The sequence below is a fragment of the Castor canadensis genome, chromosome 11 (genome assembly GCF_047511655.1).
Source record: "Castor canadensis chromosome 11, mCasCan1.hap1v2, whole genome shotgun sequence".
In the NCBI taxonomy this organism is placed as follows: Eukaryota; Metazoa; Chordata; class Mammalia; order Rodentia; family Castoridae; genus Castor; species Castor canadensis.
In genome coordinates this window covers 67531586-67557451 of record NC_133396.1, presented here as the reverse complement: position 1 = coordinate 67557451, position 25866 = coordinate 67531586, and the positions used below count along the sequence as shown (strand labels likewise).

The window sequence follows — 25866 nt, the reverse complement described above, 5'->3', positions numbered from 1 at the left end:
TCTTCCAATAAAAGACTGTTATTGTCTTGTTTGTTTGTTTGCTGCTGCATCAACCCAAATGTTCTCTTTCCAAATTCTCACTAGGAAGATGAAATAGTTGGTTAGGATGTCTTCCCTGTGAAAATATGACCCTTTTGGGGTCTGTCATTAAAAAGAGCTGACTAATTATTATAAACTCTTATTTTAATGTATAATTGAATAATTCTTCCCAACTTCAAAATAGTAATTAATCAACATAACCAAAGGATGGCTGGATACAAACAGCTTGCAGTAACTCCACACTACATCCACTTCCCATATTCCAAGAGCAGTTCACTGTCTTTGGAGGTCTCTACCTTCACTCACTGGCTGTACCATTACATTTCAATGATCTTGACTCCTGGTCTTCTCCTTATTTTCTTCCTGAATGCTGTACAGCACTGCCCTCACATTCATGTGGATGCCCTTGCTCAAAGTGTGCTGGCAGGGGACTCTACATCTCTGCCCAGTCCTTGGTAATCCCTAAAGGAATGTTCTCAGACTAATGAAGAGAAGAAAGAATAATTAGTATACTTCAAGAATTCAGATAGAACATGCCAAAGCACATATTTCATCCTCATGCTGCCTAGGCTGTTTTTAAATTTTTTTAACCCATTCTGTTGGTTGAGAAGAAACAGGTGAGGCTGTTCTCAACAGGTTAGAGGAGCTGCTAAAATGGATAAGTGGCACGAGATGTCCATGAAGGAGGGGAAAATCTGACCTATTTTATTTCCAATGTCTGTGTGCTTATGAGTGGTCCACTGATGTAAAGCGTGGGTAGAGAGTAGAAGACAATATTCCCAGAAACCTGATTTCCACTTCCCCTTCCCTGAATTGTTGAAAAGACAGACTCATTCCAAAAAATTCCCATACTACATCAGCAGTCTCTTCATTCATCTGGATTATAAACAGAATAATCATTTCCTACACATCAGCTATGCAGTCAAATAAGTATATTTCAGGCAGCCCATCAGTGCAATAATTGTTTTTATTTTCTTTTAGATGTTATATATTATTATTATTACTGTCTTTTATCCCTAATTCTTTAAACATTTAGAGACTTCATTGTTATTATTCATTCTTCTTCTTCCCCCGTTTTTCCTTCCCCCAGTGTCAGGGAAGATGGAGCAGAGGCACTTAGAAGAAGCAGACAGATAGCAGAGACCATGAGAATAGCACAGATCCTTCCTCTGCTTGTCCTGGACCTTGTGTTTACATTACCACACACCCCTTCTGGCAGTGTTTGCTTTGTTGAAGGAAATCAAACAAACTTCCTCCAAAGTTACAAAATTTTTTTCTTTAAAATGTGAGCTACTGTTGTCATTGCCTACATATGATAGTTTTAGAAGAAAAATCAAAGTCACTTACAAGTTAATGTCTCCAGTAAACAGTGATGCTCACAACTGACAACTCACAAGGCAGAAAAGAAAGCAGTCATAGGATGGATGGGTTTATTCCCTACCCCTCCCCCATGAATATATCTAGGAAACAAGCAGCTATTTTCCTTGAAGAAGTCTCACAGATTAGTTACTTTCAGAGGAAAGAGTGCACCTGGGAGACTGTATTCATCAGGGCTTGCATTTGAGGTCACCACACAACTGTCCTACCCTGGCAGAGCCCAGCAAACAATCCTTATTAATTATGAGGTGCCGTTACCCCGACATGAAAGGAATCATTTTCCAAAAATCAGTGCTCTGGTGGCAAGGGTATTTATTCTTGCCCTTTCAGTGAATAGCTGACAGTGCCCAGAGCTCCAGTGACTGCTCCTTCTCACGTTACCAACAGCCATTTTCACCAACAGACACTAACCATTCGTTCCCAGGTACCAAATGAGGTCTGCAGAAAACTCCGGAGGTTCTTACCATTGCGATCCAGACTTCTCTCCTGGCAGAGTCAAGCAGCCCGAGTTGGTGCTGATGCGACTGCTTCTTACAGTCACTGGAGCCTTGGGAGGCAGGGAAGGTTTTGTGTGGTGCAAATGTATCACCACCGATTATGTTTCAGTCCCTCAACTGCTGGCCTGGATGCTTTGGCAACCAGCCAAACCAAACATGAAGAGAAAGGATTGCGGCGTGCAATTTCAGACTGTCCCTTGGAATGTGCTCTTAAGATGCAGTCCCCCATTTAACATTTTAGTAAGTAGGGGAGGACTGCCACGTTCAATTGTGGTTCTCTTTCTTTCCCTCTTACACTGATACTGAAACCATAGCAAGTGGTCACACTAACCCAAGGGATGCAGGCACCATGGGGCTGTCCACACACCTCTAACCTGGGCAGAAAGCAGATAAAAGGAGACACAGAGGGGGAAGAAGGACAGTGCTGCCCAGCATGTCATGGTTATAACAGCTGGGCCACAAGGCAGGTGAATGCAGAGAAGAGACTAAATCACTTGGAATAGACTGTGAAATCTGAACAGGTGGGAAGAAAAATTCTTTCAGCACCAACATAGTCTGCGCAGCACAGTGCATCTTCAAGAATAAACTGAAGTTCTTCAAATGCTGTACTTAGATCCTAATATGTATTAAATCTAGGCTGTGCTGGGCTCGTTGGTTTTTATATGCTTTGATCACATTTTATTGCTTAAACATTTTATCCCAGAAGGATTTACTAAAACAACCGTGACTAGACTCATATGAAGCTCAGATCCTGAATCCTTGGAGTAGCAGTGCATAGAAGCACAGAGCTCTACTGACTGCCTGCCTTTCCTTCCTCACTTGTAAGTTCCATAGGGTAGCCACCATGTTCCTTTTGTTCACTTCTAAATCCCCTGTATATCATATGTCCTATTATAAGATATATACTAGCTTAATCAATTAATTTTCTTGAAACAGGTTATCACTATGCAGCCCAGGCTAGCCTTAAATTTGTAATCCTCCTACCTCGGTCTCCTGAGTACTGCCATTACAGGTATGAACCATCATGTCCAGCTGAATCAATTCATTATTTCCATAATTGTTGGAAATATTGGCAGAGTCCTACAAGTTTTTAAATTTCTTTTTTGCTTGGAGTCTGACCTGTTCTAGACTTTGGCTGGGTTCATTTCATGTCTTATGAAAAAGGTTACATTTACATCCCCAAAGTGGTTAGATTTATAATGGGCACAATAACTTCCAGAAAAAGGTGAACACTTGTTCCAGAGCTACTTCAATTCAAGGAACAAAATTCCTGCTGATATATGTTGAAGGGGTTTAGAAGACACAATGGTGTTTATTGGGCTGATGGCACTATGAAGTGACTGTGAATCAACAGAGTCCAGGAAAACCACCCACATTTCACTCGGTGGACAGTGGTCATTAAGAACAGATAAGCACATGCGGCAGGCACATCAGGTGCCCACAGGAGGCAATACCTGGCTAAGATGTAGCCCAATGTTTGCACCCTGTGGGTTCCAGACACTCAGCAAGTTCATATACTCCTCCCTTCCACCAAAAAGACTTCTCTGGAGCTCTGGAGTGTTAGGCACTTGTCCCCAAGCTGGGATGAGCCAAAATTGCCTATTTGGGGCTCTCATTTAATCTCTGCATCCTTTCTCAAGAACACTCAGGTGCATTGCTTCAACTCTTACCTATACCATGCCAGTTATGCTTTTCAAATGAAATGAGATGGTGATATCTACTGCGTTGGAACCAAGAAAAGACTGATCTGTCTTATTCTAGTAGACTTTGCCTTTGTAAACAATGGGTCCTCCTTACTACAGCTTCAGTGAAGCATCACCCTTTGCCTTCTATCTGTTCTCTAAGGTATAGAAATACTTCCTCCTTCAGGAAGATGCCCGTGATGGTTTCACCCCACAGTGAACTTTTGTCTCTCTGACTGGTACTCATCTCTGCACTAACCATTCAACATTTAATCATACATTGTCTTCTGACACATTGGATGCCCTTGACTTTGTTATTTTTAGATAGATTTTACCTTTTAGCCAGACTGTAAACATGTTAATACTGTTTAATTTTTTTTTTTTCCTGCAGTGCTAGGGAAGAAACCCAGTGCTTTGTGCATGCAAAGCAAGCAGTCTGCCACTGAGTTAACACTTCTGGGCCCTGTTTGAAAATTCTAAAATGATATCATTCTTAGTGTATGGTATGACTACTCACCATGGTGTTTAAGGTCCAAATGAAGAGGCTCCTTAAAGTTTCTTCTCCTACCACACCCCCACAAGTACCTTACACTTTAGCTGCAAAGAACTCTCGGCAGGGCCTCAAAATCTCATGCTTGCTCTTCCTTCCAGACCTATGAACACAAAGAACTATCTTCCAGTAGTGGTTTGTTTCACTTATTTCCACTGGATCTCCTATTCAATCCTCACAGACTAAACCATCCCCTTCCTCTCTGCCAAAGGACTGCAAGACAAACTGAGAACAGGAGGTGCTTTACACATCGTTGATGTGCAAAGCACCCTGCAAAACCTAAACAGATTTAGAATCAGTGCTTTTCTGTAATGGGAAATGCTCAGAAAGTGCACTGGCCTTTTCCCCTCTGAGAAAAATGGACTTTTTCCTCAAATAAATTAACCTAGCATCTACAAGAAAGGATTTCTGAATAATCACTTGCCTGTTGACTGAGTTAGGATTCTATTGATGTAAAGCATGAGACCCACTGTTAGACTTCCCAACTTGATTTTGTCACATCACACTGAATCTCTGAACCATAGCCACCTCATTGATACCTCCCAGACACATTCAGGAGAAAATTCAACACTTGTGGAGAAGGAAGTAGAAAAAGTTTGGATTTTTCTGTACAACAGTAGTTTGTATCTCTTCATTAAAACAAATGTTGACATCTGAAAAATCAGTTCCTTCTACACCCCCAGGACCCCATTCTTCCACACATAGAAATCCAAGTGCAGCAATAAAATGTCTGAGACTAAGGGGAAGGGAGCTGCCCTCTCCCCCACTTTGAACCTGGAAGGACACCAGGAAGGAGAAACCCTTCTCTAAATGTGCTATGGTCTGAATCTTTACCTTCCCCTCAAATTTGTATTCTAAAACCTAATCGCACATTGTGAAAGTAGTAAGAGGTGGAAACATTAGGAGGTAACAAGTTTATTCACACTTATAAAACAGGCCAAAGGGAGTTTGTCTGTCATGTGAGCACACAGTGAGAAGGCACCATCCATGACAGACAGTCCAATTCTCTCTCACCAGAAAGCTAATCAGTTAGTCAGTGTCTTGATCTTGGACTTTCCAGCTTCCAAGACCATAAATTTCAGTTGTTTATAAGTCATGCAACTTATGGTACTTTTGTTATAGCAGCCTGAACAGACACAATGCATATTAATAGCACTTATTTCATTTAGTGTTTCTGTATAAGCAAATCTAATCTATCTTTTTAGTGATATCTTTATTGTGCTTTTAAAAGGTGTTTAAAATGGATTTGAGAAGCCTCCAAAGAGATTATCTCTATCCATGACTACTCATTATTCATCTTCATCTATGCAATATTTTCAAATTTGGTCTTGCATTAATGAAAAGTCTATTAGGCATTTGAAAAAGATAGTCAGAAGAGACTGGGTGCTTCCTAAAGTTACTGTGACACCAATTCCTTGTTACCACAGTCTGGGACTCTCCTGTGGGCAAGAAATTAGATGAAATCAAGAAAAGTAGACTTCTAATTATTTCATAGCAGTAGAACAACACTCCTATGCTACACCCCAAATGCCTTCATTTGGGGGCATAAACCCATCTTCCTGACTTGCTGCTGTGTTTTTCTGGCACTGGAAATGTTTAGCCTCACCAACCCATGCCTCACTCCACAGCTGCAGCCAGAAAGATTATAGAGTCTGTTGGGAGTAATCACACAGGCAAGATAGGCTTTCAAATTTAACCTCAAGCAAACTTAGTCTAAGAATCATAAGGCATATACAGATACTTTCAGTTTTGAATACTGTCTCAAAGGTTTCTCTTTCAATAGACTTTAACTGATGTTGGCAGAGGCAAAATGAGACCAAGGCATAGAGAAAAAGAAATTGTCACTTCCTAAAAGTACCCAACACTGCCAAGCATTTGCATGAATGAAGAGTGACACGGGGGGGAAACATATTTCAGCAGTAAAATATTTACATTAATTTCAATTACAGTATTATTTTTGAGATACGAAATTAAATGAGATAGTTTCTCACCATCCAGCAGTACAATACGAGTGCCATTGGCAGGCCAAAAGCAATCATATATCTCAATGCTTTGAAGGATGTAAAATATCTTCCAGGAAACATGGAGCCTAGACAATCCTAAATTGCATACAGATCTGACTAGAGGCCCGCGTCCTGGCAGTCCTTCACAGTTCAGTCTTTGCAGCTCTGCCCCAAGGACCCTCTACTTCTTCCCTTCCCATCAGATTACATATAGTCCTTTCCCCTTTTCCACCACTAGAGGGAGCCACAGCACTACAAGGGTAGTGCTCTTAGCTCTCCAAGTAGCAACAATGACTTTTATTACTAGTGACAATACAGTCATATATGCCTCCAACAAGAAAAGAATGTGACAAATCAATTGTTTGAAATAACTTTTGGAAGTTATCCTCCAATTGAAGCTGCTCAAATTTTTCTCATGCACATTTGAGTGCATAAAGTGTGACTAGTGTTTTTCTCTTTTATCTACCTTAATACCAGAATGTATAAATCATTTGAAAGGTCTTAGTTAGATGAGAAAATCCACATACACATCCCAGGCATTAAGATAACTTGATTTTCTTAAACTAATGACTTTAATCACATGGAACTCATTGGATCGATTTTTACATGGATTAATAAAAGCAATTTGTAATTTATCTTCTACTACTTAATTCTTTTGGCATAAATGATTGCTCCAAATATGATCAGACTGCCAAGGCATATTGCTGAGGATAATTTAGTGGTGGCAAAGGGCAGTTTAATGAAGTCAATGCTCCTTACTAACCTTTGGCCAAAGTCACATCTGCACCCATTCCTCAAACAGTTTAAAAGCAGCATCCAAGTTCAGTTCTAATTTACCTCTGAAGAATTCAGTGCAAGTCCACTTAGGAAAGTGATTATCCCTCAATTTGTAGGCAATGAGGTAGATGCTTTCATGGGGTCTCAAACGGCATCCATCACACCACAGTGCTTATCCCAAGGGGGCTCTATGCCCAAACCAATATAGGAGTTCACTTTATACGACCACCCTACAAAGCTGTGTAAAGTCTCTTCACGTCAGTTGCAGCCACATCCATATCCATAAAGGAGAAAAAAGAGAGAAGGAAGAGAGAGAGAGAGAAAAGAAAGAGGGGGTGGCAGGGAGAGAAGAACACCCCAGGGGATCAGCAAAAGCGTCCCAAGATAGTACCCTGAGCTCCAGTTATGTAGAGATCTGTTCTTTCCAGGAAGATACATGGGCCATTTGTGGTGAAGAGTGGGAACAAAAGGGTCCCCCCACCATGTCACTATGCAAGCCAAGAAATTCTAAATTTGAACCTGGCCTTCCAGGCCATTTTGAAAGAAGAGTTCATAATAGGAAATAAGAGGGTGAATGTTATTTAAGAGTGTGTCAGCTTAATTTATAAGTTTCATGTATTTAGAAATGAAATTTTGTCATGGTCCCCATTGATGCTGGAGTAGACTTGTTCCATTTTCTCCTTACTCCACTTTTTGATATAAGGCCTGCATGTTTGGTTCAATAACTCAGTAACTATTGGTTGGGTTTCTTTGGGGATGAGAATTACACAGAGCCCTCTAGCTATTAGCTACATGTGGCCTTTTAGATTTAAGTCTAAGTTAATTCCAACTAAATAAAATTTTAAGTCCAGCTCTTCAGTGATGCTAGCTGAATCTCGAGTCCTCATCAGTACATGCGGGGAGGGGCTACTGTATTGGTGGAGCACTTTTAGAACTCTGCCATCATTGCTGAAAGTTCTATTAGACAGGGTTGCCCTGGAGGACTGTGACAGACAGACATCCAATGGGCAAGATGGGAACATCTGCATGCCAAGTCATAAACAGCAGTAAGGCTGCACGTTTGGGGTGACAGGCTAAGGTGTCCCTGGTTGTTACTATACATTATAAATGCTATCAGTTTTTGGTGATGCCCTATAAAGATGGCTACCTGAGGGGTAAACATTTTCTTTGACTTATGCTCCATTGTAAGCATGGTAGAATTAGTTTCTAACATTTAAAAATTATTTAGCTTTCTGGTGTGATGGGAAAAAGCAAAAGATATGGCCCCTGGGACTGTGTTTCCACACTAGGACTTAGAACTGGGACCCCAGAGTTGCTGTCCTGTTAGGAGTAAGGGCCTTTCAGCACTGACGAAATTCCTTCCAGACACCAAATCCAACATTGCTTCCTAAGTCCTCCTGCATTTGCATTTGATTTTGTTTTGTTTTTGAGACAGGATCTTGATATTTATCCCAGGCTGGTCCGGTGCTCTTCATCTTCCTGCCTCAGTCTCCAGTGCTGGGACTACAGGCATAGGCTACCACACTTCACTTTGTAAATGCGTTTGAATAGGAACAAAAGCAACATCTCTAGTAGGAAAAAGAAAATATTGAAGGTAACCAGAACACTTTTGTTTGCTCTTTGTTTCTCTAAGTAAATATATCCCGCCATTCCTTTACCCAAATGGTATTCTTTGATCTGTAGAAATTGGATTAGTGGATTATAAAATAAGATGAACTTTATAATTCTCTGAAATTTCATATTCAATATTCTGGGCTTTCCACCTTGGTGGGAGAAGCTGCTGCCCCACTCCTCCACATACAAACTACACACACACACATACACACACCCCTTAAATGTGACAGGATGGGGAAAGGCCTGTTATGAAAATAACAATCAACCCACTTCTGAGTAAGATTTTCAGTAATATTTGGCAAGTATAATGCAAAGATCCCAATCATGCACCACTCTTTTCATTCAAAACTCCAACCTCATGCCCATGAATTGCTCCATTTAAATTTAAACTCCCAAATTAAAGCAGGGACTTTACCTGTTCTGTTCACTACCAGCATGTAGCAGGTACTCAAGCCTCAATAAAATTTGTTAAATGGAACTTAACAAATTTTAATCCTCAGCCACATGGCCTTGATCTCAACCTGACATAATGAGATTTTTATTAATTTATTCAGCAGATAGGTGTTGAAGGCCTTTTATGTACTGGATTGCTGGAGCGGAACTAGAGTGTGTCACAGTAGACACTCCAAGGCACACATCACGTGTGTTCAGGAAGGGAACTGAAGTCATGGGAGAAAAATCTGATTTTAAATACTACAGTGATTTTTTTTAAAGTTGTATACCCAAAGAACAATTGGACATCTGTGCTTTCACATGGGACCCTGTACTTTCCATCGAGCCCCCTGCAACCGTCCATAGACCTTGACCCCTGGGTGAGGAGGTCTGTGTGGATGTCTCCCCTGCTCCTCACTGACACTTTGAGCCCTCTCATTCTGCCTTCTTCCCCAAAAAAGACCCAGCTTTCAATCTGCTGTTACCAGACCAGATCACTCAGTACTCCTCAGTGTCACCATTATCTTCTGATCCTGGCGAAGTCCTTTTTCTCTCACTATCACTGTCTCTAATACTACTATGTCTTAAACCCGAAAACGTTAACATTTATGGAGATCATCTTTCCAGAATGTTGCTGCCTCCTTTCCTTGAATCATCCTTTGCCATAATTTCATCTTCTACCTGCCTGAATTGCTGCTGTAGCCACTACCTGCAAACTACATGTGACCCCACTCTCTGCCCACAAGATCCTCTTCTCTTCTTATGCTCTGCTGACCTCATGTCAGCTGTCTTTGTCTCTAGTAGGTTCCTCAATCCATTGATCATAGTACCCATGTCATCATACTGCAGTCCTTGATGCTGTCTCTCTCTTCCTTTCTTTGGGACTGGGAGTGAAGCTCAGTGATAGGGTACACACTTAGCATGAATGAGGCTCTGGGTTCCATCCCCAGCACCAATAAATCAATTGGTGTAAACACTCTCATGCCTGTTCCCCTGCCCTTCTCCTACTCTGTTGCTTATGCTTGTCCTCCAGCCCCACCTCCAACCCTTTACTCCTGCACCTGTATGGTTTCAGAAAAACAAACTTTGACTTCATACCTGCATCACAAGTAGGTCCCCAACGCACCCAAGCAGTCATTTCCTCATCCCTGCTCTACTCACCATCCTGTCCTCCAAAGTAATATCTCACTCTTCCTGTCTCTCCCCAACCTCTGCCACCATCTCCTTCAGGCTCACTGTCATTCTACGGCCTTTCATCTTCCCTCACTTCCAGATCCCACTGCCTTCCTTCCCATCTTCAGCTTTCTGAATCCACAGAATCCATCTATTACCAAAGATGAAGTAGTCAAGTTTTCATCTAAAGGTGGTTCCTTTATCAACATGCTGTGTGCCCCACCCCTCCTGCCGATGCAAAGGCTACTCTTCAGTAACTAATCCCTCTCCACACACACACACACACACACACACACACACACACACACACACACACACACAGAGAGATCTATAAAATTTTATGCTCTGTATTTATATGCTCTTACCAGCATATGAAATGTGATTATTTTCTCCCAAACTAAAAAAATAACAAAACAAAATAAGACCTTTTCTCACCACAGTTCTAGTTCTTTATCTTTCTGTATAACATGTGGAAAGTGTGAACTGCACTGACTCTATTCCCATCACTCCACAGACACAGCTCTCAGTAAGGCTGCCCATGCCCTTCACTTTGCCAATAGTACTTGGTTAAGTACACAATCATCCCTCCTCCTTGGTATCCTTTTTTACTTGGCCTTCCAGTGCATCAAACTCTTGTTTTTCTGTCTTTTTCACTGGATGCTCCTCTTGGTGCCTCATGTGACACAATTCCTTTCTCCAACCTCTTAATTGTGGAGTGTCTTTGGGCCCAATCCTTGCCTTTCTCATCTGTCTATGCTCTAGTCCCATGGATTCAAACAGCAACTGAATGCCAATGAGTCCAAAATTCTATCGCCAGCCCACTCATTGCTCCAGTGTCTGCCCAGCAATGCTGCCTGAAGGTGTAGGAGGCATCTTAAATTCAACCAGGCCACACTGAATTCCAACCATTGCATTCCATCCTACTTTACCCACAGATCTTCTTATCTCAACTATGGAAACTCTACTATTGTAAACCAAAACCTTTAAAATCACACTCACTAGGGTGGCTATAGTGAAATCTTAACATAATGGAAAAGAACAAGGGTGGCAAGGATGTGAAGAAATTGGAACTCTCACACATTGCTGGTGAGTACACAAATGGTTCACTCCCTGTGGAAAAGAGTTTGGCAGTTTCTCAAAAAGATAAACACAGGATTACCATAAGAACAACAATACTACCCTATGTATATGCCTAAAAGAATAGAGTACAGGTGTCAAATAATTACTTGAACACAAATGTTCACAGCAATGCTATTATAACAGCCAGAGATGGGAACGAACCAAATGTCCATAATGGATGAATTAAACACATGGGTAACCTCTACCCATGCAATGACCTATTATTCAGTCTTAGAAAGGAATGAAGTTCTGATACATGCTACAACACAGACGAACTTCAAAATTTTCATAATAAGTGAAAGAAGCCAGATATAAAAGGCCATGCTTATCATATGATTCCATTTACATGAAATAGCCAGGATAGGTAAATAGAAAGGAAGGAAGGAAGGAAGGAAGGAAGGAAGAGGGAGGGAGGGAGAGAAAGAAGGTAGGAAGGAAGGGAAGAGATAGATTAGTGGTTGCCAGATGATTGGGAAAGGGAAAAATGAGCAGTGGGTATTTAATGGGCATGGGATTTCTTTTGGAGCATTGAAAATGGTTAGAAACTGTGCCATGGTTTGAATAAGGGTCTCCCAAAGACCCATGTACTGAGGTCTTGGTCACCAGCTGTGGCTTTACTGGAAGATGGGGCCTAATGGAAGGAAGTTAGGCCATCGAGGGCATGCCCTTAAAGGGGATATTGGGACCATGGCCCCTCTACCCTCTCTCTGCTTTCTGCCCACCATGAGGCGAGCGGCTTCCTCAGCCACCAAGCCCCACCCATAAACAACAGAGCCAACTGACCATGGACTGAAACCTGAAACTGTGAGCCAAAATAAACCTTTCCTCCCTTGAAGTTGATTTATCTCAGGAGATTTTTGACTAGCATAAAGCAGACAGATGACTGATGGTGACACACTATTGGGAATATACTAGACCACTGAATTGTATACTTTGAACTGGCTCACTTTAAGTTATGTGAACTTCACCTCAATAATTATAACTTAAAAAAGAATCTTCCTTCACTGCTTGCCTTCTTAATACTGTAAATTTAATGTCAGAACATCATTCTTGGTTTAGTTTCAAAATACAACCAGAACGTCTGCCCTATCACACTCCAGCCAACATGTATCACAGATTTCTTACTGCTCTCCCTTCTTCTACAGTTGCCTCCCTATGATAGACCTCAACACAGCATCCAGTCAGATCCAGCCCTCTGTCTACCTGAAACCCTGCAACAGTTTCCTATTTTTCTCACAGCCAAAGTTTTAATGATGGTCTAGAAGGTTCTGCATGATCCAGTTTCCTGGGCCTCATTGTTCCACTACAACCTCTTTCACTCTTATTCTTCCTTGTTCAGCAGCCACACGGGCCTCTGTACTGATCAGAAATGCCAGGCACATCCTCATCTAGCCTTGGATGCTTTCCTCTTGAAAAACACTTGGCTAATTCCTTAATCTCTCTCAAGTCTTTACTCAAACCTCCCCTCATTAAAGACTTATCTTGACCACCCTGTTATTATGAAAACTGCCCACATAGTCACAGAATTCTGGTTCCCCTTATCCTACTCCAAGTTTATCTTTCTCCCCTAGTGCTATTCTCTTCTAATACATTATTTCAAAAAATATTATTTGTCACCCCTTGTTAGGGGTTTATGTTAGGGCATAACCTTCATAAATGGAAATGCTTTTGTCTGTTTTGTTGCCTAGTATATCCTAAGTGTACAGAAGAGTACCTGACATATTCAGTAATATTTATTAACTTAAACTTCAAAAAATTTTAAATGGACTATTAAGTTATCCAACAAATTCATAATAGTGATTGCTACAAAATTAGAAAGCACCATCAGAATTAGAATAGTTTCAAAACAGACCTCATCTAATGAATAAGGAAAGTGTGGTATATACAATGGAATATAATTTAGTCTTAAAAAAAGAAGAAAAATTCTGTCATTTGTGAAAATATGGATGAACTTTGAGGATATGCTAAGTGAAATAAGCCATATGAGAAGGACAAATACTGTGTGATCTGGCTTATATGTGGAATCTAAGAAAGTCAAACTCATAGAACTAGGAGTCTAGTGGTACCCCTCCTCTTGGAACAACAGAGAGGTATAGTTCAAAGGATGCAAAGTTTCATCTAGACAGAAAGAATAAGTTTAGTGATCTCCTGCACAACACGGTGACTATAGTTAATAATAATGTATATTTTTAAATTGAGGAAAGAAGAGATTTAATAAATATGTGAGGTGATGGATATGTTTTATTTATTCACTTATTCATTCATTTTTCAACTCACAGGTGGATCTTGCTATGTTACTCAGGCTGCTATCGAACTCCTGGGCTACAGAGACCCTCCTGCGTCAGCCTCCAGAGTAGCTGGGGCTATAGACCTGTACCAGGGGCAGCATCTGGCTCTGGTGATAGGTACAGTAATTAGATTTAATCATTCCACGTTGTAAGCATACATCAAAACATCACACTGTATCTCATAAATATGTACAATTATCATTGTTAACTAAAATGAAAGCTTAAAAACAAAACAAGTATTTTAAAAAGAGAATTCTCTTTTATCTGGGATGTTTTGTTTCTTTTGTAATGCTGAAGTATGTCAGTACTACAAAATGTCACCACGTGTCAACTCTGGACATCCCGTGGGCACTGCACTCTCTGCACTTTTTTCTACTGCTAAAGTTTCTCAAAATTTTAGACAATTAATGAAAGCAATGGCTTTTATAGGGAAAACTTCCTTTTCACTTCCAAAAGAACAAAAGTGGCCCTGTCAGAATTCCCATGACAATCATCTTTCTGCCTTATCCAGCTGCCATCCCTGGAGTAAGGAAGTTGCAGAGTTGCCAATACTGAAATAAGACACTTATATTAACGTGCCCTCTGACAGTCAAGTTACAACAGGACTAGCACAACCTGAAGTTACTGCTAAGGCCCAGCAGGTGGCGTGTTTGCATGGGTGTCTGTTGTTGCTACTCCTGAACCAGGGATCCCAAAAGAGGGGAGGAAGACATCCTTCTCAAAACCAGGACAGAGCTCACAGCTGGCTCAGTCTGTCTGTGACTTGGGAACTCACTTGTGCATAAGTGTTCCAAAGAAGAAAGCCCCTCTGCTCACTCTGCCCTGAGGTGCCTGCCCTGCAATACCCCCATGTGTCACAGCCCCACAATCTATCCAGCATTGAACTTGTCTGTATTTTGGAAAATAAAACTCAATGTGTACACTCATTTCTTTTTCAGACATTTCTCAGCAAAACAAAGGTTGTGTTGCCAAGAGTTATAAAATTAGAGAGGAAATGAAAATCTGTTATTTTCATAACAAGGATTTTTAACTTAGCCAAAGAATTTTGAGTTCCAAAACAACTCACGTCCCCAAATGGTAGAGCTTCATAGTGATTTTCTGATTTTAGGCACTTGTAGGTCCTAACCTAACCAAAGTTAGAACACATCCATTTTTAAGCTATGTCGGGAACTGCTGGTTAAGCTTTCTAAATTTTATCATTAGATTAGTACCCAATATATTTTATGTAACATGTTCATAATATTCTGGCCAGGTAGGTAGGTTATATTTATTTTTCCACTGCAAAAGTGACACAACCTTGTAGCAAATAAAACATAAGCAAAATGTGATACTTATTGGTGGTGATTTAGGAGGGGGAAGGGTTCCAGTTTGCCAAGTGCAATTTACATGACTGACTTTGCTAACTGAGGTATGAATAACCGGGGGAACATTCTTCAATATTTCTAATTAAAACTCACACCTGCCTCCATTTGCCCAGGGAGTAAGTAGTCTGTCTGCTCTTTCTGCACTTGTCTTCTCTTGCCATGTTCAGGTGTCTCAGCTGTGTTCAGAACCCCAGCCCTGCTTGGTCCTCTCTTACAAAGCTAGCATGGACTGAATTTTTCCTCTTTGAGGTCAGTGTGCAATTCCACCACCACTCTTCATCCAAAACAATATGGCCAGGCCTCTGTCACCAACAACAGTAGTCCTTCAAGATACGGGGGAATCCACATGCTATCTTGACAGAGGACTAAACTTAAACTCATGCAAAGGCTCCCGGGTAGAGCCAGCCTGGGATTTCCACTTTTCATCTCTTTAGGTTCCACATTCCCAGGATCCATGTCAGAAAGCCCTGCCACCTCCCCACCCCAGGCGCATTGACCTCCCCTTGAGTTTCAAGGCTCCTGCCCTCAATATACAACCCCCCTCATCTCTGCTCCATTTTTTTCTTTGCAGGATACAAGAAATTATTTCAGGGAAAAACAATGCCAGTCAGTCTAGGGTATGTTTTTTCTCTTCTCACCTTACAAGAGTACTTCCATAAATGTAAGGCAGCTTCTGAGGATCCAATCCCATCTTAGTTGCCTACAAGGCAGCCAGAAGGGAAGGATGTGAAGGTCCATAACTGTGACTCACCTTGGCTCTTAGGAAGTAAATCCCAAGCAAAGTGGGCATAAAACATATCACCTACCTCACTTTGCTGGAACTTGAAGGTTCAGTCATTATCTTGTATCTAGTACCTAAACACCAGCTTTCCACATTGAACTAGGACCACTTTGGTAGCAGCATGCACTGCTGATCAATTTTCTTACATAATGGGCTAGAGAAAAAAAACAAGATTATGATTTTCCTCCCCATTCCTACTTTTTGCTATCCCAATTTGTGGAGTATTTGAAGGAAATCTGCTTTAATGAAGTCAGAGAAGTGAGGGAAACAGGTTGAAATCATTTACTAAGCTGCTGACCCAGATCATCCTTTTAGAAATTAAAGGACTCTGAGAGACTCCAAGATTTCAATAACTCACAAGATTGTGCATTTTCTTTGGTGCCACAAAAGTAGCACATTTACTAAAAGTCACAGAAAAAGAAAGGAGAACATGGCTATTTGCTCAGGGAGAGGCAAAACTCCCCTCCCTGCTTAAACTGGATGAGTTTATGGAGCAGGACATGGAAAGTGGAGTCTGGACTCATTCTTCCTGCTCAGCTGCTAAGAATTCAGTGGACTCTGAAGATGTGTGGGCTCAACAGTCTCATGGTTTCTAAGATCTTCCTGAGTGTTTGAGCACAGGAAGCACGCTTTGTTTGCTTGCCTGCTTCTGGATGTGTCTGAATGATCAGCATCTGCTCAATGGCAAGATGCTGGACAGAGGAGCAGAAGGTGAGCACTGCTCTCCAAGCCTACTAGCCAAGGTGAATCTCCAGCTCTTCTGCCATGTCTGTCTCCAAAGCCAAATGCTGGCAAGGTCTGGTTACAGTCTTCTGAGATGTGAAAATTCTTGATCATGAGGCTGTTAGAATAACATGCAGCACTATTTCCAGTTCTGAAGGCCCAGAGTCAAAGCGTGATGTAGTCTCAACTACCAACTGGGTGAGACTGCTGAATGCAGAAGTCTCTTTGTTTGATTAGAATTTAGTTGAGATTTTATTAGATCAAGTAAGTAAAACTATTTTTGACAAAAATAAAGCTAAATAAAGTGTGTGTGTGTGTGTGTGTGTGTGTGTGCATTTGGGTGGGGAAAAGTAGACCAATATAAATTACAGTTAGAAAGGAGCAAGAAGTTCTGGTGTGCTATTGCACATTAGGGTGAACACAGGTGACAATAATGTACTCTACATTTCAAAAAAGTTAGAAGAAAGGATTTTGAAATGTTTTCACCATAAGAAAATGATAAGTATTTGACGAGATAGGTATGCTCAGCCTGATTTAAACTTTACACAATGTGAACATGTGTTTAAAGAGCACAATACCCACCAATATGTATGAGTTAACAATAAATTTAGTTGATTAAACAAAAACAATAAGACATTTCACTTTGATTAACAGGCTCCACCTTATCAAATCATTGTGTTGCAAACTTGTACGATTTCAGATTATAAAGCCCACCAGATGAACAATTTAGATGTATCCAAGCTAAAACCTTAGCTCAAGTCCACTTTTTAAAATGTAACAATGGGATCATTTGAATTTTATAGAATGTTTTAAAGGAAATTCAAAGAAAAATACCTTTGCTTTCATGTTCTTAAACTCTAAATATCTTGAGATTTTATGACAAAAGAGAAAAAACAGAATGAGAAGAGAGACAGAGACAACATAAAGAAGTGAACGCTAATGTTCAAGGATAAGGAAAATATAAGTCTAAATAGCATGCTAGCATCCAGGTAACTGGGACTTTTTTTGAGACAGGGTCTTGCTGTGTGGTGCAGGGTGGCTTTTAACTTGCAATCCTCCTGCCTCTGCATCCCAAATGCTGGGATTGCAAGCATGCAGCCCCACACCCGGCCAGCACAGACTTATAATAAGAGTTTCTAAAAGGATGTTTCAATTAGCAATACATCTCTATGCTGCCAGAGTTCCCAAGTCTAGATTTCAAGACTGAGATATTCTTCTGGGTTAAAAATAACCAAAAATGGTAGAGGAATTTTAAACAAGTAGATAGAAATAGAATAGGGAAGACAAAAGACACTGGAATCTGGGCTCTGACTCAATTCAAATTTGGAGTATGTCCTTAAGTCAAATGTAACCACTCCATTTTGATTTAATTTTCAAAGGGGAATGACACTTATTCCCTTTCATAGGGCCAGTGTGAAGATAAATGAGACAATATGCACTAAGTGCAGAGAATGTAAACGCCGATCAATGTGACATAGGCTAGTTATAATACTAATGCTATTAGAAAAAATAACTCAATTTGTATTTCCAGTATTACTAAGTAAGAGTATAATAGGTACGTTCTATAATATAGTATGAGGTCTAGTGAAAAAGACATCTATATATATAAATCATATAAAAGTGTATGCCTCTGAATGTAAAATAATCTTTAGAGTATGTACATAAGGACTGTTCCTACAGGCCATGGATAACCCTGTACTTGAGCACCAGTAAGGATGCCTATGATCTTCCCGGCAACATCAAGGGAAGAAAATACAAGGTTGCTTGTGTGCATTAAAGGGATTTACTGGGCTGACAGGAATTAGTATTGTATCAAAGTGTTGATAAATACCATCTAAAAATAGTAAGAACTTCAAAAAGACAACTATAGGAACTAATGAGTGCTGTTCAGTTTTTTTTTTTTATGAGTTTCAACTACTAGAGAACATTCCATTTCCCAAGACCCTAATTTTGAGGAATGTAATTACCTGTAAATCTGTTGAGTTTCAAATACAAATAAACACAGCACCAAATGGACTGTTGGGCCATAGGATAATAGCTTCATCACTTAGATATTATAGAATTAATTCCAAGGAGATACTTTTCTAGAATGGACACCTTCAGGGGAAAGAGTCTGGGTGAGGAAATCAGCAAGATGCAAGCCTCACTCTCACCTTCCAGGCACCAGCCATGTCCACCTGGATCCTAACAGATCCTCCAGTCGTCATGTGTAACTGAACCCACCTCCCTAAGGACATTCTTCCTCTATGTTCACTGCTCAGTTGGTAGTACCAGGACCCCAGTCAGAAACCTGGCCTCCCTTGACACTACTCCACATTCAATCAACTGCCAAGTTACTCCAAAATTACTTCTGATCTGTTCTTCAATTGCATCCCTTTCCTACTATGGTTTTAATTTAGATTCTCTATATTCTGTATTGCAAGAGAGCCTTAACTGGTCTCCCTATCATTTTCCTTGGCATCCTTTTCTACTTCATTGCAAACAGCATCATCAAGTACAGAAGTGGGTAAAATTATTCTTTTTTTGAAAGTTTTTTATTATTATGGTTATGCTGGGGGTACACTGTCACAGTTAACAACAGTTCTCACAAAACTTCATAGCTGAATTTCACCCTCTCCATCATTCTTCTTTATCCTCCCTTCCCCCATTCCTGGAATAGTTTCAACAGGTCTTATTTTTCCATTTACATACATGGGTACATAATATTTGCACCATATTTCACCCTCCTCCACCCTCTCCCCACATTCTCCTCCCTCCCTGTGGTACCAAGCCCCCATACAGGATATGTTCAGCCCTTCTGTTCTCAGTTTTTGTTAAAAAATGACATTTTTATTTGTTTAAGATAGCTATACATGGGTTACCTTGTGACATTTCCATGAATATATGTATTATAACCTGAATTGATTCATCTCCTTTATTTTTCTCCTTTATACCTTAGACCTCTTCCTATGGTGATTTCAACAGGGTTAAAAATTCTATATTCATTCTTTTTTTATTGCTTATTCATTTATTCATATGTTATACATTGTTTGGGCTTTCTCTCCCCCCTGCCCCCTCTCTCTCCCCCAACCCCCCTGCTTCCAGGCAGAACCTGTTCTGCCCTCTTCTCCAATTTTGTTGAAGGGAAAATGTAAGAGATAATAAGAAAGATATAGCATTTTTGCTAGCTTGAGATAAAGATAACTATACAGAGAGATTCCTGGCATTGATTCTATGCACATGTGTATTACAACACGAATTCGTTCATCTCTACTAGACCTCTTCACTATATCCCAGTCACTTTCCCACAGTGGCCTCTGTCAGTTTAAGATTACTTTATTCACTCCTCTACAGTGGGCACATCAAACACTCAAATTTTGGTTTTCCTACCTTTCCCTGTTGGCTGTATGCATTCTCCCCTTAGCATGTAACCTATGTCCAATAATATTACTGCATTTGGTTTAGGTCTATAATCCACATATGAGGGAGAATATGCAATTTTTAGCCTTCTGAGCCTGGTTAACTTCACTTAAGATGATGTTCTCCAGTTCCATCCATTTACCTGCAAATGACAAAATTTCATTCCGCTTTGTGGCAGAGTAAAATTCCATTGTGCATAGATACCACATTTTCTTAATCCATTCAGCAGCAGTGGGGCATATTGGCTGTTTCCATAACTTGGCTATTGTGAATAGTGCTGCAATAGACATGAGTGTGCAGGTGCCATTGGAATAACCTGAGTAGCATTCCTTTGGGTAAATCCCTAGGAGTGGGATTGCTGGATCATATGGCAGATCTGTATTTAGTGTTTTAAGAAGTCTCCATATTGTTCTCCAAAGAGATTATACTAGTTACATTCCCACCAGCATTGTATGAGGGTTCCTGTTCCCTTACAACCTTGCCAAGATTTGTTGGTGGTGGTATTTTTAATGATAGCTATTCTAACAGGAGTGAAGTGGAATCTCAGTGTGATTTTGATTTGCATTTCCTTTATGGCTAGAGATGGTGAGCATTTTTTCATGTGTTTTTTTTTTTTGCCATTTGGATTTCTTTCTTTGATAAACTTCATTTTAGTTCAGTTGCCCACTTCTTTATTGGTTCATTGATTTGGGAGGAGTTTAGTCTTTTTAGCTTTCTGTATATTTTGGTTATCAGTCCTTTGTCTGATGTATAGCCAGTGAATATTGTTGTTTAAGGATTTGTTTGTGTGCAGCTGAATCAATGCTACTCTCTGACTCCTTGTCTTTTCTTCTCCTGTGGTTTGGTACTGCCTGCCCTCTTGTGGTTTTGTTTGCTTTCATCTTCTGTGTGCAGAATTCCTTGGAGAATCTTTTGTAGTGACGGCTTGGTGATCACATATTCTTTGTTTCTGCTTATTGTGGAAGATTTTTATTGCTCCATATATTTTGAATGATAGTTTTGCAGAGTAGAGTTTCCTAAGGTTGGCATTATTTTCACTCAGTGACCAAAATACCACACTCCATGCTCTTCTTGCTTTTAAGGTTTCCATTAAGAATTCTGCTGTGATTTTGATGGGTTTACCTTGATATGTTATTTGTTTTTTCTCTCTTACAGCATTCAGTATTATTTCCTTTTTATCTGTGCTTATTGTTTTAATGATAATATGCTGTGGGGAGATTCTATTTTGGTCAAGTCTGTTTGGTGTCCTGGTGGCTTCCTGTACCTGAATGGGCAAGATTTGGGAATTTTTCTGTTATTATTTTATTAAATATATTATGAATCCCTTTTGCTTAGACCTCTTCTCCTTCTTCAATGCCCATGATTCTCAGGTTTGGTCTTTTGATGGAGTCGGTGAGTTCTTGCATATTCCTTTCACAGCTCTTGAGTTGTTTGAATAACAGTTCTTCATCTTTTTCTTTAATTTCTATTTTATCTTTGAGTTCTGAGATTCTTTCTTCCACTTGTTCTGGTCTTCCATAGTGGCCTTCCACTCTGTTTTGTGTTTCTGTTTGATTTTTTTTTTTTTGAGGTTTTCCATATCTTGGGTCACTTCCTCTTTAATATTATTTATTTTCATCTTTAATTCATTTATCTCTCTATATTGTTCTCTGTTTCACTTTGGTATTGTTTGGGGTTCCTCTGAGTTCATTTGTTTGTTTCTGTGTCTTCTCGTATTCTTTATTTTTGGTGTCTTGGAATTTCTTGAGTGCATCTTGTACATTTTTGTTAACCATGTCTAGTATCTTCTCCTCAAAATTCTCAGTAATTTATTGCAAGATTTCTTCTTTAGGGTGTTTTTGTGGGCTTCACTGGGTTCCTTAGTGCTGTTCATCTTTGCTTTTTTAGGGGGGTCAGGAACTAGGTATCCATTTTCTTCATTTCCCTCTGAATCATGTATTAAATTATTTTGGGGGGGAGAGTGGTTTCTATCCCTTCTTCTTCTTCCCATCACTCCACTTGTTACTGTTCAATTATGTTCTTGATAAGCTAGTTGGTGGTTTTAGTCACCTGTTTTCTTTCCTTTAATTTTTGTGTTGTGGCTGTCTTGGTAGTTACCTAGATTAATGTGCTATTTCTGTCCCTGGTCTGGAGGTGTAATCTAGCAATAACTAATTCAGAGGTTCAATATCTGACCAGTTGTTTATATATTATATAGAAGACCCCTTGGTGGTAATATCTGTAAGCAGTGGGAGTTGGTGGGTAAACATTTGTTAGGCTAGCTATGGAAATCTGGGGTTTGGGTTAGGGTGGCACTAAAAGGGGAGGCGGGAAGTGGGGTGGGTGAGTGGGGGAAGTGATGTGGGAGCTGCTGGGTTTTGTGGCCCTTGTGTGTGTTTGGGTGTATTTCTATTGTTGTAATGTAGGGCAACAGGGATTGTAGGGGGTTGGGGTTGTATAAAGTTGGTATAGTAGATTTGTCAGCAGGTGGTGAGTGTGTAGGAGAGAGGGGTAGTCTGGTGACAGGTTGGGGGAGAATGGGAAGGGAAGGTGAGGGTAAGGGGAGAGTGTGGATGAGAAGGGGCAGAAAGAGCAGTTGGGAGGGAGAACAATGGATTGGAGCACAAGAGAAGGAGGAAGAGTGAGGGGGGTGAGAGTAGGGATGAGAAGATGATGATGGTAAAATTGATAGTAGAGAAAGGAAAAGAAAATGGGAATAAAAATAAAAAACCCACAATAATAAAACATACAAACAGGAAAACAAAACAAAACAATGGAAAAACACTAGGTTCAAGAACAATAGAATTTCAGTCTTAGTTTAAGTTCTGGAGTTACTTCTCCAGCATCCAGTCCTGGTATTGGCATATAAGCTGAATCTCTGATGTGGTCTCACCAGTGGATTGATTGGCTTATGAGTAGTGTTTTGTTCTTCTGTCTTCCAGTTTAATTGAAATTGTGAGGTGCAGTAGGTTTGATAGATCAGGCACAGTGGTCAGAGCTATTGATTTTCCCAGCTTATATCTGTGTTATGTTTCTGCTGCAGCTGTTTGGTCAGCTCCTCCTCCAGTCAGGTGGGGCAGTTCAAGTTTGAATTTTTCCCTCTGGTTCAGGAGATCACCCCTGTAATCCACTACCTGTCCTGCTTTGGAGGTGGCTTATCTCTGTGTTGGTTTACTGAGAGTTCAGCGCTAGGGGTGTACTTCTTTTCCCTGCCTCCTTTCCCTGGGGCAGGTAGTGTTCCACCCCCCCCCCACTGTCTGTGTTTTATTACAGTTCTCTGTTTGTTCTTCAGTTTTGTGGGGCAGTTTGGTTTTGGTTGCTGCTCTCTGGCTCAAGAGATTAGGTCTGTGATCCACTACCTGCCTTGCTTCAGAGAGTGGCTAATCGCTTGCCCACTGTCAGTCTTCTCTGCCTTTCTTGTGTTTGTTTACTGATAGTTGGGAGTTGAGATTAGCTTCTTGCTCCACCCCTTTCTCTGTGGTAGTTTCAGCATTCTATCCCTCCGCTGTCCATGTTTGATTACTGCTCACCTGTAATTCATGTGTGATTACAGGTTTGCTATTCAGTTTTGTTGGGGGGGGGGCGGATCAGTCTGCCCAGGGGCTACGCTGGTTTATGTTCCTGGGTGTGGATAGGAGAGTTCTGTGTGGTGTGTGGTGCTCACCTGTTTGCTCTGTCAAATCATGTGCAGGCAGGTTTGGAGCTGCCAGGGGTGGCAAGAAATGGCACCAAATTTTCTCAGTGTAACATGGCATGGGGAGGCTTTCTACAGGTTAGGGATTCAGGATGTCAAAAGTCTGATTCTGGTTGATGCTTTATTTCTGCTTGATCAAGGAAAGAGAAGAGAAGGAAAGAGAAATAAAAAGGGAAAAAATTGCCATGGAGGAGGAGGATTTCTCCAGGGCTGAATCTACCTTGCTGGCTGTGCAGTGGGTCTCAGCTGCTAGGTGCAATTAAAGGCTGATTTGAAGTTCAGTCTTTGAATTTTTTTCTTGCACTTAGTATGATGGCAAGTTATTATTTTGGCTAGAATCAGTCAGAATTACCCAAGTGTGGCACCAACATCTCAGGGAGGTTTTTGAAGTCTTGGAGCTTAGGTTTTCTGCTTCCATAAACTAGTCACCATCTTGGATCTCCTACATTCATTCTTGTATAGGGATGATACCAACCATATTCACCTTCTTAATTTTCTTCTTTTACCCCCCCTTTCTCATCATATGTGACCTCCCTTTAGTGTGACCTGTTTTTCATAATACTGCTTGTATCTTAAGTGGGTCTATATTCCACATATGAGTGAAAACACGTGGCCTTTGGTTTTTTAAGCCTGGCTAAGTTCACCTGAAATGATGTTTTGCTGAAAGCATGGCACTTTCCTGATCTGGCTCCTTTCTTTCTCAGCTATGACATCACCTCTGCCACTCCTCAACTTTCATTTATATCCATAAATGTAGCCATTCTTGAAACATCAGATAGTTGTCACTACATCCATCAGTCACTGTCCTGATTGTCCTTCAAAACTTAGACCTGAAGCAACCTTCTAGGTAGTCTTCTCCTTATTTTCTGTGGACTGCTACCTTCCTTGTGCCACCTCTGCAGTTGTTCCTAGTCTTTACTATACCTGACACATGGTGTTATAAATGTGTATGTGTTCAAACTGTGCCATGATTTATGAGGTCAGAGAGCGAGTTGTTTCATAGCTATTCCTGTGTCTCTCGGGTCTCACATAGTGCCTATCAAAAGCTGAACTCAAGAAATGAAAATTGAATTGAAAAGCTCAAGCCACTAGGCAAGGAGAAGCTGAAATTGAGTTTTAGACCCCATGCCCGAAATTCCAGATGCCACATATCAGGTCTAGCCATTCGTCCCTGTATACCAAATGAAGAGACAGGGTTAGTGAAGGGCAGAGAAAGGAGACTTATTGGGAGGTCCAGGACATGTTGCATGAAGAGGCAAAGAAAGTACTTTAGCCCATCTTCCACCATCTTTGAGGTATAGACATAAGCTTTAGGTTTAAATAGAAAAATAATTGGAGCATGGGGAAAAAGGTATGCATAATTAAATAGTCAAAGTGTCACCTGATTGATTATCTCAGTGCTGATTCTCTGAGGGTTCTGGAGAAGATATTATTGCTGTCATCACTTGAGAGGAGCAATCTGGTTTTAAGAGACTATTACTCCTGCTCAGGGTGCAGCCTCATCATTATAGGTAATTGTCCTCATTTGCGGGGAGTGGTCTGTCCTGCAAGGTCTACTGTTCCTTAAGGGTAATTTCAATCCCTTGTCATAAAGATGTTATCAATCAGTCCTATCCTTTCTGAATTCCAAGGTGTTTGCAAAGTGACTACAGAGAGAATGGCTTAGAGCAAAGACAGATACAAAATGGAGGCAGGGATGCCAAGGGTTTCTTCTTCTTTTAGTTAATTTGTGGGCTCAAGTAAGAAGTCAGTGCATCTCTTGGGGATATACCCAAAAGACTGTTACTCCAGAGGCACCTGCACATCCATGTTTATTGCGGCACTATTCACAATAGCCAAGTTATGGAAACAGCCAAGATGCCCCAGCACTGACGAATGGATTAAGAAAATGTGGTATCTATACACAATGGAATTTTATGCAGCCATGAAGAAGAACGAAATGTTATCATTCGCTGGTAAATGGATGGAATTGGAGAACATCATTCTGAGTGAGGTTAGCCTGGCTCAAAAGACCAAAAATCGTATGTTCTCCCTCATATGTGGACATTAGATCAAGGGCAAACACAAGGGGATTGGACTATGAGCACATGATAAAAGCGAGAGCACACAAGGGAGGGGTGAGGATAGGTAAGACACCTAAAAAAACTAGCTAGCATTTGTTGCCCTTAACGCAGAGAAACTAAAGCAGATACCTTAAAGCAACTGAGGCCAATAGGAAAAGAGGAACAGGTACTAGAGAAAAGGTTAGATCAAAAAGAATTAACCTAGAAGGTAACACCCACGCACAGGAAATCAATGTGAGTCAATGCCCTGTATAGCTATCCTTATCTCAACCAGCAAAACCCCTTGTTCCTTCCTATTATTGCTTATACTCT

General features: G+C 40.6%; 1 protein-coding gene across 5 annotated transcripts in view; it reads right to left on the bottom strand.

Annotated features, from left to right (window-relative positions):
- Pld5 (phospholipase D family member 5) overlaps nucleotides 1–25866 on the bottom strand; it is a 404115-nt gene that overhangs the window by 337936 nt on the left and 40313 nt on the right. For 2 of the 5 annotated variants that reach the window (XM_074047201.1, XM_074047196.1), the window contains exon 1: nucleotides 1881–7999. The exons of 2 other annotated variants lie outside the window; for them this stretch is intronic. Coding sequence is in view for 2 of the 3 variants with exons in the window: in XM_074047196.1 (XP_073903297.1) it covers nucleotides 1881–1883 (3 nt within the window). In the remaining variant the exon portion in view is untranslated. Of the gene's footprint in view, nucleotides 1–1827; nucleotides 8001–25866 lie in introns of those variants that run through there. One more of the 5 variants, XM_074047198.1, reaches the window with a different exon arrangement.